Raw genomic sequence first — 17,845 nt, 5'->3', positions numbered from 1 at the left:
TGAAAAAGCTCCCTTTGAATGAGGTAACAACTGTAATGTAATAAAAATTCAGAATTGCCTGAATACAGGCCAGTACAGAGTTGTTTTCTACACATTATAAACCACCAGTCTATTTAGAGTCCTAGGCTGCAGAACACTACAGCACAGGTAGGTCCTTTGTCCCATCTAGTCCATGTTGAACTATTAATCTGCCTAGTCCCACCAACTTGCACCCCGACCATAACCCTCCATACCTCTCACATCCGTCTACCTGTCCAAATATACCCTAACTGTTGAAATGGAACCTGCGTTCATCACCTGCTGGCAGCTCATTCCACACTCCCACCACCATGAGTGAAGAGGTTTCACTTTTCACCCTTAACCCATGGCTTCCAGTTGTAGCCTCAACTAACCTCAGTGAGAAAAGCCTGTTGGATTTATTCCATCTATGCCCCTCAAACTTTATACACCTCTATGACCTATATCGACAAGCTACTTTGTCTTTTCATCAGACCCTGCATCACTGTTCGATTTTTCTCTACCCCTCACCTTCCCAAAACATCGACTGTTTACTCTTTTCCATAGATGCTGCCTAACCTGCTGAGTTCCTCCAGCATTGTGTGTGTGTTGCTAACAGGAATAATAATTAATAAATAAATAAATAAGCAAGCAGTACGTGTGGAGAACAGGAGATGGGAGTCATTGAAAGTGAGTCCATAGGTTGTGGGACCAATTCTGGCTTCTGCCCCCTTCCTTTCCAGTGTTGATGAAGGGTCACAGCTTGAACTACCGACTGTTTATTCCTTTCCATCAATGCTGCCTGACCTGCTGAGTTCCGCCAGCAGTTAGAACAGTGGGGATGCCAGGCAGGAGAGTGGAAAGCTCCTCTTTCGGGATGCAGGAAGGCAGGGAGGCCTCCAGTGACCCCAATGACCACAACTGTGAAAAGTGCAACCAGCTGCAGCTTCTAACGCACCGTGTTAGAGTTCAAAGTTCAAGTTCAGAGTAAATGTTATTATAGTTATAGTCATAGTCATACTTTATTGATCCCGGGGGAAATTGGTTTTCGTTACAGTTGTACCATAAATAATAAATAGTAATAGAACCATAAATAGTTAAATAGTAACATGTAAATTATGCCAGTAAGTTATGAAATAAGTTCAGGACCAGCCTATTGGCTCAGGGTGTCTGACCCTCCAAGGGAGGAGTTGTAAAGTTTGATGGCCACAGGCAGGAATGACTTCCTATGACACTCTGTGCTGCATCTCGGTGGAATGAGTCTCTGGCTGAACGTACTCCTGTGCCCAACCAGTACATTATGTAGTGGATGGGAGACATTGACCAAGATGGCATGCAACTTAGACAGCATCCTCTTTTCAGACACCACCGACAGAGAGTCCAGTTCCATCCCCACAGCATCACTGGCCTTACGAATGAGTTTGTTGATTCTGTTGGTGTCTGCTACACTCAGCCTGCTGCCCCAGCACACAACAGCAAACATGATAGCACTGGCCACCACAGACTTGTAGAACATCCTCAACATCGTCCGGCAGATGTTAATGGACCTCAGTCTCCTCTGGAAATGGAGACAGCTCTGACCCTTCTTGTAAACAACCTCAGTGTTCTTTAACCAGTCCAGTTTATTGTCAATTCGTATCCCCAGGTATTTGTAATCCTCCACCATGTCCACACTGACCCCCTGGATGGAAACAAGGGTCACCGGTACCTTAGCTCTCCTCAGGTCTACCACCAGCTCCTTAGTCTTTTTCACATTAAGCTGCAGATAATTCTGCTCACACCATGTGACAAAGTTTCCTACCGTAGCCCTGTACTCAGCCTCATCTGCCTTGCTGAGGCATCCAACTATGGCAGAGTCATCCGAAAACTTCTGAAGATGACAAGACTCTGTGTAGTAGTTGAAGTCCGAGGTGTAAATGGTGAAGAGAAAGGGAGACAAGACAGTCCCCTGTGGAGCCCCAGTGCTGCTGATCACTCTGTCGGACACACAGTGTTGCAAGCACACGTACTGTGGTCTGCCAGTCAGGTAATCAAGAATCCATGATACCAGGGAAGCATCCACCTGCATCGCTGTCAGCTTCTCCCCCAGCAAAGCAGGGCGGATGGTGTTGAACGCACTGGAGAAGTCAAAAAACATGATCCTCACAGTGCTCACTGGCTTGTCCAGGTGGGTGTAGACACCGGTTCAGCAGGTAGACGATGGCATCCTCAACTCCTAGTCGGGGCTGGTAGGCGAACTGGCGTAGTACTTATCAGTACTTATCAGAGTACTTACATGTTACCATATACAACCCTGAGTGATTTTCTTGTGGGAATACTCAATAAATCTATAGAATAATGACCATAACACATTTCTAGATTTTCCAGGAGTGTCCTAGCTGCCACTAGTACTCCAGGAAAAATGTTGCGTTCCACCACACCCATTCCTTGTTAAACTTTGCTAGGTTCAGGAACAGTGATTACTCTTCCAACCCTAGCCTGCTGAGCCACCCAACTCAGCACTGAACTGATTCCATAACCTGTGGACTCAGGCTACAACGCATGTCTTATTAATTTCCTTCTGTATTTTTCATTGGTGCAATTTGTCTTCTGGTTATTTTTCCCATTTTGTATTTGCACACTGTTTGAACATACAAGCCGGTGCGGTCTTTCATGGATTCTGTTGTGGTTATTATTCTGATATGAATTTATTGAGTATGCCCACAAAAAATGAATCTCAGGATGACATGCGTGTACTTTCATAATAAATTTACTTTGCACTTTGAACTTGTGCGTATTGGTTGCTTGTCAGTTTTTGTGTGTTATTTTTCATTCTATTATGTTTCTACATTCTACTGTGAATGGTGATATAGATGTACTTTGATATTAATTTTACTTTCAGCCTTGAACTTAAAGTTACCAGAAGATGTATCTCTTTGGTGACGTTGTGCACCTGACCTGGAAACTCTCTGGACCAGTCCTGGAATCTCTATCTCCAGTATCGTCTGAGATCCTGTGAGTTGCTCATGAAGAACATAGAGCGCAGAACAGTGAGCAGAGGAACAGGCCCTTCGGCCCATAATGTTGTGCTGAACCAATCAAATGGCCAACTAAACTAATCTCTTCTGCCTAAACAATGTCCATGTTCTTCCATTTTCCTCACATTCATGTGCCTATCTAAACATCTCTTAAAAGTCCCTAACATATCTGCCTCTACCACCACCCCAGGGAGCATATTCCAGGCACCCACCACTCTCTTTGTAAAAAAAAGCTTGCCCCCCACATCTCCTTTGAAATTACCCCCTCTCACCTTAAAAGCATGCCCCCTGGCACTAGACATTTCAACCCTGGGAAAAAGATATTGTCTGTTTACTCTATCTATGTTCCTCATAACCTTATGAACTTCTATCACGTTTCCCCTCAGCCATCAGTGCTCCAAAGAAAACAACCCATGCTTGTCCAACCTCTTGCCCTCTAATCCAGGCAGCATCCTGGTAAACCTCTTCTGCACCCTCTCCAAACCTTTGACGTTTTTCCTATAATGGAGCGACCAGAACTGTATGCAATAATCCAGATGCAGCCTAACTAGAGTTTTATAAAGCTGCAGCATAACTTTACAAAGTTCTCCTCAAAGCACCTCTGAAGGAATTGATACTAAAAGTTAGGATGAGGAATTTGACCAAGGTACCTCCCTGGTAGTAACATCTGTAGGAGGGATGTCCACACTATTGGTCTCAGTTTTTATCCTGCAGACTACCAGAGATCCCACAAGGTAGCTGATTCTGGTATTGGAAAAAAGATCGTCATTCTTTGAGGATTTTTTTGTCAGGACAAGGTGGTGGTGGGGTGGATTGCACTTCATACACTCAGGGCCACTTTATTAGGCACACCTGTACACCTGCTCGTTAATGCAAATATCTAACCAGCCAATCATGTGGCAGCAACTCAATGCACAAAAGCATGCAGAGATGGTCAAGAGGTTCCGTTGTAGTTCAGACCAGACAGCAGAAAGGGAGAAGAAATGACTCTGTCTGTGGAATGATTGTTGGTGCCAGGCAGGTTGGTTTGAGAATCTCAGACATAGAAGCGGAATTATAAGACATAGACATAAGACATACAGTTGAAGTCAGAAGTTTACACATTTAAACTCAGTTTTTTCACAATTCCTGGCATTTAATCCTAGAAAACATTCCCTGTCTTAGGTCAGTTCGGACCACTACTTTATTTTAAGAATGTGAAATGTCAGAATAATAGTAGAGAGAATGATTTATTTCAGCTTTTATTTCTTTCATCACTTTCCCATTGGATCAGAAGTTTACATACACTTTGTTAGTATTTGGTAGCATTGCCTTTAAATTGTTTACCTTGGGTCAAATGTTTTGGGTAGCCTTCCACAAGCTTCTCACAGTAAGTTGCTGGAATTTTGTTCCATTCCTCCAGACAGAACTGGTGTAACTGAGTCAGGTTTGTAGGCCTCCTTGCTTGCCCACTCTTCCAATTTGTCAAAGTCCTGCTGCAATTGCATTGCTTCCTCAGCACTACCTACCCCTGCACCTATCTTACATCATCTGCAAACTTTGCCACAAAGTCATCAATTCCATTATCTAAATCATTGACAAACAATGTGAAAAGTAGTGGTCCCATTACTGACCCCTGAGGAACACCACTAGTCACCAGCAGCCAACCAGAAAAGGCTCCCTTTATTCCCACTCGCTGCCTCCTGCCTGTCAGCCATTCCGCTATGCATGCCAGTATCTTTCCTCTAATGCCATAGGATCTTGTCTTGCTAAGCAGCCTCATGAAATGCACCTTATCAAATGCCTCCTGAAAATCCAAGTAAATGACATCCACTGCCTCTCCCTTGTCCACCCTGCTTGTTACTTCTTTGAAGAACTCTAACAGATTTGTCAGGCAAGATTTCCCTTTACAGAAACGATGCTGACTTTGACTTACTTTATCATTAGTCTTCAAGTACCCCGAAACCTGATCCTTAATAACTAACTCCAACACTTCCTCAACCACTGAGTTTAGGCTAACTGGCCTATAATTTCCTCTCTTTTGCCTTCCTCCCTTCTTAAAGAGCGGTGCCAATGATGCATTTTGACTGAACTGGAATTTGGCAGAGTGACAAAATGACCTGAATCTCTAAGGCTTAGCAGATAAAATAGATTTATATAAACAAAACAAGACTAGATGGAACAAGGCTAATTTGGATCAATGACAAACTGACTGGGGCCAGTGATGCATTGGATGGTTTTAACTACCTGTGATAGCCAAACGGAACATGCCTGTCCTAGCATGCACAGTCGGCTCTGGCAGGACGGACGGATGAACTCTACTGTGAGATCCAATGGCAGGAAAGGGGTACCGCAACCCTCCGTGGAGAGTGAAGGGCATGACAAGGCACAGAAGATGTCATGGTCATCCACTGTAACCAAGGAAGACTCCAGTTTGTGAAGACTATTCGTTCCACTGGACCCGGACTTCTGAGGTCGACAGAATGGAACTGCCCCAATGCAACAGCTTTTCCACTTTAAAAAAATCTCCCGTACAGGTTTCCTGTAATTGTCAGACACAATGGATAAGTGCCACCATAGTCATAGAGTCATAGAAAAGTGCAATACAGAAATAGGCCCTTTGGCCAATCTAGTCTGTGCCAAACCATTTAAACTGCCTACTCCCATTGACCTGCACCAGACTACTGTCCTCCATATCCCTACCATCCGTGTACCAATTCAAACTTCTCTTAAACATTGAAATCTAGCTGGTATGTACCACTTCTGCTGGCAGCTCATTCCACACTCTCACCACTCTCTGAGTGAAGAAGTTTTATCTTATGTTCCCCTTAAACTTTTCACATTTCACCTTAAACCATGATCTCTAGATTCCAGCCTCGGCAGAACAAACCTGCTTGCATTTACCCTTTTTATACCTTTCATAATTTTGTAGACCCCCTATCAAATTTCCTCTCAGTCTTCTACATTCTAAGGATTCTGATGGTAGACCTGAGGAGAGCTAAGGTACCGGTGACCCCTGTTTCCATCCAGGGGTTCAGTGTAGACATGGTGGAGGATTACAAATAGCTGGGGATACAAATTGACAATAAACTGGACTGGTCAAAGAACACTGAGGCTGTCTACAAGAAGGGTCAGAGCCGTCTCTATTTCCTAAGGAGACTGAGGTCCTTTAACATCTGTCGGACGATGCTGAGGATGTTCTACGAGTCTGTGGTGGCCAGTGCTATCATGTTTGCTGTTGTGTGCTGGGGCAGCAGGCTGAGGGTAGCAGACACCAACAGAATCAACAAACTCATTCGTAAGGCCAGTGATGTTGTGGGGATGGAACTGGACTCTTTCACAGTGGTGTCTGAAAAGAGGATGCTGTCCAAGTTGCATGCCATCTTGGTCAATGTCTCCCATCCACTACATAATGTACTGGTTGGGCACAGGAGTACATTCAGCCAGAGACTCATTCCACCGAGATGCAACACAGAGCGTCACAGGAAGTCATTCCTGCCTGTGGCCATCAAACTTTACAACTTATCCCTTGGAGGGTCAGACACCCTGATCCAATAGGCTGGTCCTGGACTTATTTCCTGGCATAATTTACATATTACTATTTAACTATTTATGGTTTTATTACTATTTAATTATTTATGGTGCAACTGTAACGAAAACCAATTTCCCCCGGGATCAATAAAGTATGACTATGACTATGAATGAAGTTGTAACCTATTCAATCTTTTCTTATAACTCAGGTCCTCCAGACCCAACAACATCCTTGTAAATTTTCTCTGTACTCTTTCAAATTGATTACATCTTTCCTGTAGGAAGGTGAACAAAACAGCACACAATTCTCCAAAATAGGTCTCTTCAATGCCATATACAACTTCAACGTCACATCAGCGTGGACTCTTGTTTGTCTTATGACACTTTTCACGTTAAGAATTAATTTAAGTCCTTACCTTCCTCCATGGCGGTAACTTCTATTTTATAATGGCTTTCCTTCTCCATATCCAAATTACCATGAGTAAAAATTTCTCCAGTCCGGTTGTTAATATAAAACCATTTACGAGGATCTTTTGTTAGCCAGTACCTAGTCAATCAAAAGCAGTCCTTTACAGTTACCGTTCAGTCAGAATAACATACATTTCTCAGCAGCTGCCGCACTGTACAATTAATAAGTGGAAAGTAATCGTTGCTAATCGTTTCTTCAACAAAATACTTCAATGAGAAGTAAAGCAAAATTGCTTTAAATACTTGGCATGTCAGCCAGCAGCTGTGAAGAGTGCAAGAGTTAATGATTCTGCGCAATTATTTTGCCTGAAATATAATGACATAGAATACAGGATGGAACGATGTTGTGTCAACCCTCTACCAACTCCAAGATCAATCTAACCCTTCCCTCCTATATAACTTTCTATTTTCTAGCATCCACATGCCTATCTAACAGTCTCTTAAATAGCCTTAAGAAGAGTCCTTAAGAAGTGTCTCAGCCCAAACCGTCGACTATTTATTCTTTTCCATAGAAGCTGCCTGGCCTGCTGAGTTCCTCCAACATTTTGTGTGTGTTGCTTTGGATCTCTGGCATCTGCAGACTGTCTCATGTTTGTTCTTAAATATCCCCAATGTAACACACACAGAATGCTGGAGGATCTCAACCTCCAACGGAAAAGAGTAAGCAGTCAATGTTTCAGGCCAAAACCCTTCATCGATCCTGACTGTTTACTCTCTTCCACAGATGCTGCCTGGCCTGTTGAGTTCCTCCAGCACTTTTTGTGTGTTGTTTTGGATTTCTAGCATCTGCAGACTTTCTCCTGTTTGTTCTTAAATATCCCAGAAGCATTATTCTTTTTCCACACAAATTGGTGGGTGTGTGGAACTCACTCCCAGAGCAGTGGTAAAGACAGATATGTTAGTAGTAAAAATGGATTCAGCAGTAGCTAGATGGGAGACGCTAGAGAGTAGCGGTGGATAACTGTGTGTCAGATTGGAGGACGCTGTGTAGCGGTGTGCCTCAGGGATCTGTACTGGGTCCAATGCTGTTTGTCATATATATTAATGATCTGGGTGATGGGGTGTAAAATTGGATTAGTAAGTATGCAGATGATACTAAGATAGGTGGCATTGTGGATAATGAAGCAGGTTTTCAAAGCTTGCAGAGAGATTTGGGCCAGTTAGAAGAGTGGGCTGAAAGATGGCAGATGGAGTTTAATGCTGATAAATGTGAGGTGCTACATTTTGGTAGAACTAATCAAAATAGGACATACATGGTAAAAGGTAGGGCATTAAAGAATGCTTTAGAACAGAGGGATCTAGGAATAATGGTGCATAGTTCCCTGAAGGTGGAATCTCATGTGGATAGGGTGGTGAAGAAAGCTTTTGGTTTGCTGGCCTTTATTAATCAGAGCATTGAGTATAGGGGTTGGGATGTAATGTTGAATTTGTACAAGTCATTGGTAAGGCCAAGTCTGGAGTATTGTGTACAGTTCTGGTCACCGAATTATAGGAAGGATGTCAATAAAATTGAGAGAGTACAGAGGAGGTTTACTAAAATGTTGCCTGGGTTTCATCTCCTAAGTTACAGAGAAAGGTTGAACAAGTTAGGTCTTTATTCTTTGGAGTGTAGAAGGTTCAGGGGAGACTTGATAGAGGTGTTTAAAATTATGAGGGGGATTGATAGAGTTGACGTGGTTAGACTTTTTCCATTGAGAATGGGGGAGATTCAAACAAGAGGGCATGGGTTGAGAATTAGATGACAAAAGTTTAGGGGTAACATGAGGGGGAACTTCTTTACTCAGAGAGTGGTAGCTGCGTGGAACGAGCTTCCAGCAGAAGTGGTTGAGGCAGGTTCGATGTTGTCGTTTGAAGTTAAATTGGATAGATATATGGACAGGAAAGGAATGGAGGGTTATGGGCTGAGTACAGGTCGGTGGGAATAGGATAAGGTAAGAGTTCGCCATGGACTAGAAGGGCTGAGATGGCCTGTTTCCGTGCTGTAATTGTTATATGGTTATATATGGTCATTAGGGGCATTTAAGAAACTCTTAGATAGACACACGGACAATAGTGAAGTAGAGGGCTACGTAGGAGGGAAGGGTTAGATTGATCTTAGTTAAAGGTTGGCACAACATTGTGGGCCGAAGGGCCTGTACTGTGCTGTAATGTCCTATGCTCCAACAATAAATTTAATTGTCAAAGAATAGGAGATTCAGCCAGGAAAGTGGAACTCCAACAATGGTTGGCTCATTCATGAACCTACTGAATGAGGAAGCAGGTCTGACAGTTTATCTGACCTAACCCTGCTTTTGTTTATATTGCTCTTAGTTTCACAGTGATCTTCTTTACCAAATGTCTTGATGACGTTTTAATGGCACCAAGGTCAGTTTGTTCCTCCTATTGATCGTTACGCAATTATTCTTTAAACAATCTAACAAAAGCTATGAGTAACATTATTTAACTTAGTTCCACCATGCTTTGACTAACAAAATGTGAGTCAATGGATGTTGAATAAATTCATAAATAACATAAATATAATAAGTAATGTATAATATATAATAGCCCAGCAATATATATGAATAAGCTAATACAGTGGATTCTGGTTAATTGAGTCATCAATAAATAGGGGCAGTCACTTCCTTGGGACAACTCTTAAAGAACAGAACTCATCTAGAAAGTTGCTGGGATTCCATTCGTTTGTTTGAAACACTATGCCACTTAATTAGGGCACTAGATGTTGCTGATCAGTTTCTAACTGGTGTCAAATGTGCGCACTTGTGTGGCAGTTAGACATTACACCACGTTTCGAGTAAATAGCGTCAGTTGCATGTGCCTGAGTTCAAAAAGCAGTGATTTGTGTCACTGATAGCTGGTGAGAAATCAGAAAGACAATTCAGTGGTTTCAGGCATTCAGACTTGGAGATGCCAGAAATGACTGGGAGTGAAAGTGAAATGATTTCTCGACTTCAACAAATTAGGAAAAATTTCAAAGTATCGACAACCATCTGGAATGTTACAATGAAAATGAAGATTTGGAGAATGCAGTTGCTGAAAGCATTGTATGAAAGCAGTTACACCAGGTGCCTGTGCTGATTTTGTTCATTTGCAGTCAATCAAAAGAACACGGCAGTGTTCCCTGGATGAATTCCTGCATCGATCACTATCAGGAACTAATCACGGCAGCGTTCCCTGGATGAATTCCTGCATCGATCACTATCAGGAACTAATACACAGTTTCATAGTTGTGTAGGTAGTGCTCTAATTTGTTCTGTATTTCAGTTAAGTGCTTAGTTTGTCCTTTTTATATCTTTTTAACTATTTCCATGAAACTTTGGCTAATTGGGGCGCTGCTTAAATGGACCAAAATGTACTGGATCTGATGTGTCCCAATTGTGACGGGGTCCTGAATCACCCCTATGAATTGTGCTTGGTTACCCCTATGAACTTTTGAAATGAGGGAGAGAGGGTTATTTAACACCGATATCTTGCTTTGAAAAGTGAAAGAGAAAGGAAGAAAGAGAGAGAGAGACGAAGACTGCTCACAGGTTGTTTATACTTTCTCCAAGGACATCGCCTGCTTGTATTCTTCCACAGACAGAGAAGGGCGGAGTTATTTGAGAGACAGTCGGTGCTCAGCACAGGAAGATAAAATAGGTCAGATGATAGACCTCAGACACATGTTTTGGACACTGAATGAGCTTTGTTGTGCCCGCAGAAAAAGTGGGTTTTTGGAGGATCGATCAGGCAGATCGATCAGTGGCTCTTGCAGTGAAAAGAAAAGACAGTGACCAGTGGGGAGTTGTCCATGTGTCCACCCTTGCCTGGGTGATAGCTCCACCACAGAAAACTGGTCCCCTTTGTTGTGGTCACAGTCGGTGACTTTTAAAGGATTTCGGAGGACAACGAGAAGTTCGACAGTGTCAGCTCACCTGAAGACTCAAATCTCTCCCTCTCTCCATCACTACTCAACTCAATACCATGAACTGAACTGAACTTTACTCATCATCGTAAGACTATCTTTTTACCACAGAAGTCCAGAACGAGGGGTCACAGTTTGAGGATAAAGGGGAAGCCTTTTAGGACCGAGGTTAGGAAAAACTTCTTCACACAGAGAGTGGTGAATCTGTGGAATTCTCTGTCACAGGAAACAGTTGAGGCCAGTTCATTGGCTATATTTAAGAGGGAGTTAGATATGGCCCTTGTGGCTAAAGGAATCAGGGGCTATGGAGGGAAGGCTGGTACAGGGTTCTGAGTTGGATGATCAGCCATGATCATACTGAATGGCGGTGCAGGCTCAAAGGGCCGAATGGCCTACTCCTGCACCTATTTTCTATGTTTCTATGTTACCCCTAGACTTGAAGAAGCTTGGTTTTTCATATATATATTTCCACACTTACTGATTTACTTACTTATATATAATCATTGCTAACCTGTTTGATTTATCTACATTTATATTACTGTATTGCGTAGTTACTAATAAATATTATTAGTTAATAGCAATACTGGACTCCAAAGTGTTTTCCATTTCTGCTGGTTCTTTATTCCCGTCACAGGGTACGTGACACAATTAACCAGAATCCACTGTATATAATATAACATAATATAATAATCAGCAAGCTAATATTTCTGTTTATTCTATAATAGATTCCATAACAGACATTTATCAACAAAATTGCATCTGTTAAAATTTTGTGCCTAAAATGTTCAAAGATATTTTATAAATTAATGGTGTTGGCAATTGTCTTTAACAAGGTAATCAATATTATGTTCGCTAATTTTAGTGGGTGTTGTCTCTCAGCTTTTGTTTTACTGAGGCTCTGGGCCAGTTTTAACATTCAACAAAAAAGATGTCTTACTGGATAGGAGGCCTAAATTGAGTGGACTGCCAGAGACTTTTTCCTGGGCAGAAGTAGCTAATACCAGGGGGCATAACTTTAAGGTGCTGGGAGGAAGGTATAGGGGAAATATCAAAGATAGTTTTTTTTTTACACAGAAAGTGGTGGGTACATGGAACACCCTACCATGGGTAGTGGTGGAGGCAGATCCACTTACTCTTAGGAAGGCACTTTGACGAAAGAAAGATGGAGGGCTATGTGGGAGGGAAGCGTTAGATTGAATTTAGAGCAGATTAGAAAGTCAACACAACATTGTGGGTCGAGAGGCCTGTACTGTGCTGTAGTTTTCAACATGTTGCTGGGACTTGAGGATCTGAGTTACAGGAAAAAGTTGAATAGGTTAGGACTTTATTCTGTGGCGTATAGGAGAATGAGGGGAGATTTGATTGAGGTATACAAAATTATGAGGGGTATAGATAAGGTAAATGCAAGCAGGCTTTTTCAACTGAGGTTGGGGTCATGAGTTAAGGGTGAAAGATGAAATGTTTAAGGGGAACATGAGGGGGATCTTCTTCACTCAGAGGGTGGTGGGAATGTAGAATGAGCCAGTGGGAGTGGGGCATGTGCGGTCAGTTTCAACATTTAAGGGAAATTTGGGTAAATACATGGACGGGGAGGTGTGTGGAAGGCTGTGGTCTGGGTGCAGGTCGATGGGACTAGGCAGATTCATAGCTTGGCATGGACTAGAGATGGACTGAAGAGCCTGTTTGTGTGCTGTATGCTATGACTGTATGATTTATGATAACTATCTGAGTCACCTCCTCCCAAGTTTCAATAAATATATGATGGATGCTTATTACCTCACTTCAGAACCTTCTGGATCGTGGGCTTCCACCTTAAGCACGAAATCTCCTTTAGAAGCATCTTCAAAGACCCACGTTTGATATATTTTTTCTGAGAAATATGGTGGCTCATCATTATTGGTCACATTAATCAGGAGCACTGTGAACGAGCTTGAGTTGTAGAAAATGCCATCAACCAGGGGCTCGGGATTTGTGGCACTGATGTTTAACGCAAAGCTCGACTGAGTTTCGAAGTCCAGAGGCTGAAAGAACAGAGATAGTAGAAATTTATTTTATTTAGAAATAGAATGCAGAACAAGCCCTTCTGCCCATCAAACTGCACTGCCCAGCAACGCACCGATTTAACCCTAGCCTAATCACAGGACAATTTACCATGACCAATTAAACTACTAACCCATACACCTTTGGACTGTGGAAGGAAAGCACAGTAGTGTAGTGGTTAGTGTGATGTTATTACAGGCTGGGGTGCAGTCCAGAGTTCAATTCCCACATCATCTGTAAGGTGTCTCTGTATGTACCCCACCACCTCAGAATGCCTGGGTTTTCTCCGGGTGCTGTGGTTTCCTCCCACAGTCTAAAGACGTACTGGGAAGGTTAACTGTTCTGTGATAGCATTACGGTTAAATCGAGGTTGCTGGGTGGCACACCTCGAAGGGCTGGAAGGTCCTATTCTGCCCTGTGCCTCCAAATAAATAACATTAAAAACCAGAGCACCCGGAGGAAATGAACACTCTCACAGGAGGGACACACAGACTTTCTTACAAAGGACAGAGGAGGTGAACTCCAAACTCTGACGCCCCGAGCTGTAATAGTGTCGCACCAGCTGCTACGCTGACGTGCAAGTGGTGAAGAGACGTTTGGATAGGTATATGGATGGTCGGGGTAGAGAGGGGTATGGCCCTGGTGCAGGTCGATGGGAATACACGGTTTAAATGGCTCAGCATGGACTAGATGGCCCAAAGGGCCTGTTTCTGGGCTGTACTCGTCTATGACTCTCTGAACCTAAACAAAAAACGTAGGTGATCTTAGATGGTGACGACAAGGTGGACAGGAGTGAGTTAGTTTTGCTAGTTGAGTGGAGTCATAAGAACAACATCACACTCAACATCAGTCAAACCAATGAACTGATTGTGGGCTTCAGGAAGAGGAAGCTGAGGGAACACACACCAGTCCTCATCGAGGGATCAGCAGTGGAATGGTTGAACAGTTTCAACTTCCAGGGCATCAACATCTCAGGGGATCTGTCGTGGACCCAGCAGACTGATGCGATCATGAAGCAAGCACGCCGGTAGCTGTACTTAGTCATAGTCAGAATCATACTTCATTGATCCCGGGGGAAATTGGTTTTCGTTACAGTTGCACCATAAATAATAAATAGTAATAGAATAGTAATTAGTTAAATAGTAATATGTAAATTATGCCAGTGAATTATGAAATAAGTCCAGGACCAGCCTATTGGCTCAGGGTGTCTGACCCTCCAAGGGAGGAGTTGTAAAGTTTGATGGCCATGGGCAGGAATGACGTCCTATGACGCTCTGTGTTGCATCTCGGTGGAATGAGTCTCTGGCTGAATGTACTCCTGTACCCACCCAGTACATTATGTATTGGATGGGAGACATTGTCCAAGATGACATGCAACTTGGACAGCATCCTCTTTTCAGACACCACCGTCAGAGAGTCCAGTTCCATCCGCACAACATCACTGGCCTTACGAATGAGTTTGTTGATTTTGTTCGTGTCTGCCACCCTCAGCCTGCTGCCCAGTACACAACAGCAAACATGATCGCACTGGCCACCACAGACTCGTAGAACATCCTCTGCATTGTCCGGCAGATGTTAAAGGACCTCAGTCTCCTCAGGAAATAGAGACGGCTCTGACCCTTCCTGTAGACAGCCTCAGTGTTCTTTGACCAGTCCAGTTTATTGTCAATTCATATCCCCAGGTATTTGTAATCCTCCACCATGTCCACACTGACCTCCTGGATGGAAACAGGGGTCACCGGTACCTTAGCTCTCCTCAGGTCTACCACCAGCTCCTTAGTCTTTTTCACATTAAGCTGCAGGAATGCTGCAGAACTTCATTAGGAGTTTGAGGAGGACTGGAACGTCAGCAAGATTCTGGCAAGTTTCTACGTGTTATCTGGTGGAGAGCATTCTGACTGATCCTATGGAGGCTCCAAGGCAAATGGATCACAGGAGGCTGCAGAGGCCTGTAGACTCACTCAGCTCCATCATGTGTACAACTCTCCCGACCTTTGAAAATGTTTTCAAGAGGCAGTGTCTTAAGAAGGCAGCTTCCATCATTAAGGATCCTCACCATCCGCTCCGCGTATGAAGACCAGTGAAGTGGACATGATTGATAATGGGCTGGCAGACCGGAGAGGACGAGTGCTGGTGGCACCCCCGGGTCAGCAAGCTGATGGTGTGTTCCTGGGTTGGATCTCCGTGCAGCCAGGAGGCACGATGGCCGGTCACCTTCTTAGGTTTGTGAGTCAGTTCATGACTTAGCGTTCAGGTTCCCGGCAACGGTGAGTCTGGAGCTCAAGGCCTGCACTTCAGACCCTCGTTTGTCATCGTCGGTGAGTCTGGGGTTGATCCTAAAGATCAAAGCCCGAAGTTCGATCGGAAAAGATGGCACCAGAGGTGTTTGCAGATCCAGATGATGTCTTCCAGTTCATCCATGAAAAGATTTATTCTTCTTCTCCTTCTTTCCTGTCTTTCTTTTCAAGGTCACTGGGTCCATAAGACCATAAGACATAGGAGCAGAATTAGGCCATTTAGCCCATCGAGTCTGCTCTGTCATTCCATTATGGCTGATCCCAGATCACATTCAACCCCATACACCTGCCTTCTCGCCACTTCCTTTGATGCCCTGACCAATCAGGAAACGATCAACTTCTGCTTTAAATATACACACACACTTGGCCTCCACCACAGTCTGTGGCAGAGCATTCCACAGATTTACTACTCTCTGGCTAATAAAAAAAATCCTTCTTACCTCTGTTCTAAAAGGTTGCCCTTTATTCTGAAGTTGTGCCCTCTAGTACTGGATACCTCCACCAGAGGAAATATCCTCTCCACCTCCACCCTATCTACTCCTTTCAACATTCAGTAGGTTTCAAAGTGATCCGCTGCCCCCACATTCTTCTAAATTCCAGTGAGTATAGGCCCAAAGCTGCCAAACCCTCCTCGCATGCTAGCCTCTTCATTCCCGGAATCATCCTCGTGAACCTCCTCTGGACTCTCTCCAATGACAACGCATCCCTTCCGAGATATGAGGCCCAAAACTGTTGACAATACTTCAAGTGTGGACTGATTTGTGTCTTATAAAGCCTCAGCATTATCTCCTTGCTTTCATATTCTATTCCACTTGAAATAAATGCCAACGTTGCATTTGCCTTCTTTACCTCAGCACCTGTGAATTAACCTTCTGGGAGTCTTGCACAAGGACTCATAAGTCCCTCTGTGGACCTAGGAATGGTGAGTTGCCTTCCAGGTGCCAGGGTCAGGAACGTCTCAGATTGCGTCCACAACATTTTGGAGAGGGAGGGAGAGCAGCCAGATATCTTGATACATATTGGTACCAATAACATAGGAAGGAAAAGCAAAAAGGTCCTGAATGGAGAATTTAGAGAGCTAGGTAGAAAGCTGAGAAGCGGGACCTCAAGTGTAGTAATTAGTGGACTGCTGCCTGTGCCACGTGCCAGTGAGGGTAGAAACAGGATGATTTGGCAGATAAATGCATGGCTGAGAAGCTGGTGCAGAGGGCAGGGCTTCAGGTTCTTGGATCATTGTGATCTCTTCTGGGGGAGGTATGACCTGTGCAAAAGTGACAGGTTGCACCAGAATCCAAGGGGGACCAATATTCTCGCAGGCAGGTTTTTAAGAGCTGTTGGAGAGGGTTTAAATAATTTGGAAGGGTGTGGGAACTGGAGTGAAGGGTCTCAGGAAAGGACAGATGGTAAAAAAGCAAAGACAGCGTGCAGTCAGACCGTCAGGAAGGGCAGGACAAAATTATAGCCAGCAGGTGAGTATCAGTGCTTTAGGGATGCAGAATCAAAAAGGATAGCAAATACATTACTCAAAGTGTTATATCTCAATGCACAGAGTATAAGAAATAAGGTGGATGATCTTGTTGCACTATTACAGATTGCCAGGTATGATGATGTGGCCATCACTAATCATGGCTGAAGGATGGTTGTAGTTGGGAGCTGAATGTCCAAGGTTACACGCTGAATCGGAGGGATGGGAAGGTCAGCAGAGGGGTTGGCGTGGCTCTGTTCGTTACAATAAATGGCATCAAATCAGTAGAAAGATGTGACATAGCATTAAAAGATGTTGAATTCTTGTGGGTTGATTTAAGAAACTGCAAGGGTAAAAGTACCCTGATGGCAGTTATATACAGGCCTCCAATTAGTAGCTGGGAGGTGGACCACAGATTACAACAGGAAATGGAAAAGGTGTGTCATAAAGGCAATACTATGATAGTCATGGGAGATTTCAACGTGCAAGTCCATTGGGAAAATCAGGTTGGAAGTGCATTTCAAGAAAGTGAGTTTGTTGAATGCCTAAGAGATAGCTTTTTACAGCAATTTGTCGTTGAGCTTACTAGAGGATCAGCTGTACTGGATTGGATGTGATGTAATGAACCAGAGGTGATCAGGGAGCTTAAGGTAAAAGAATGGGAAGGAGGCAATGATCACAATATGGTCTGACATAGCAGTATTTCAGTGGAGTAAAGGAAATTAAATTTGTATGAGAGAGGACTTGGCCAAAGTACGTTGGAAGGAGATGCTGGCAGGGATGACAGCAGAGCAGTAATGACATGAGTTTCTGGGAAAAATGAGGAAGGTGCAGGATTCCAAAAGCAAAGAAATACTAAAATGGCAAAAAAACTCAAATGGCTGATAAGGAAAGTCAAAGCTAATGTAAAAGCAAAAGAGAGTGCATATAACAAAACAAAAGTTTGCAGGAAGATAGAGGATTGGGAAGCTTTAAAAAACCCACAAAGAGCAACTAAAAACTCATTAGGAGGGAGAAGATGAAATATGAAAGCAAACTAGCAAACAGTATCAAAGTGGATAGTAAAAGCTTTTTCAAGTCTGTAACAAAATAAAAGAGAGATGAGAGTGGATATAGGATCGCTAGAAAATAAGGCCGGATAAATAATAAC

General features: G+C 43.4%; 1 protein-coding gene across 1 annotated transcript in view; it reads right to left on the bottom strand.

Moving 5' to 3' along the window:
- The window catches only part of cdh17 (cadherin 17, LI cadherin (liver-intestine)), a 180,142-nt gene that overhangs the window by 55,941 nt on the left and 106,356 nt on the right, over positions 1 to 17,845 (bottom strand). Inside the window, exons 13-14 of the mRNA XM_072251931.1 lie at positions 12,670 to 12,914; positions 6,941 to 7,071 (exon numbers count right to left, since the gene is read on the bottom strand). Coding sequence (XP_072108032.1) covers positions 6,941 to 7,071; positions 12,670 to 12,914 — 376 coding nt within the window. The remainder of the gene's footprint in view (positions 1 to 6,940; positions 7,072 to 12,669; positions 12,915 to 17,845) is intronic.

The sequence above is a fragment of the Mobula birostris genome, chromosome 1, assembly GCF_030028105.1.
Source record: "Mobula birostris isolate sMobBir1 chromosome 1, sMobBir1.hap1, whole genome shotgun sequence".
NCBI classification, from domain to species: domain Eukaryota; kingdom Metazoa; phylum Chordata; class Chondrichthyes; order Myliobatiformes; family Myliobatidae; genus Mobula; species Mobula birostris.
The sequence above is the reverse complement of the archived record's forward strand: the minus strand, read 5'-3'. Positions and strand labels throughout refer to the sequence as shown.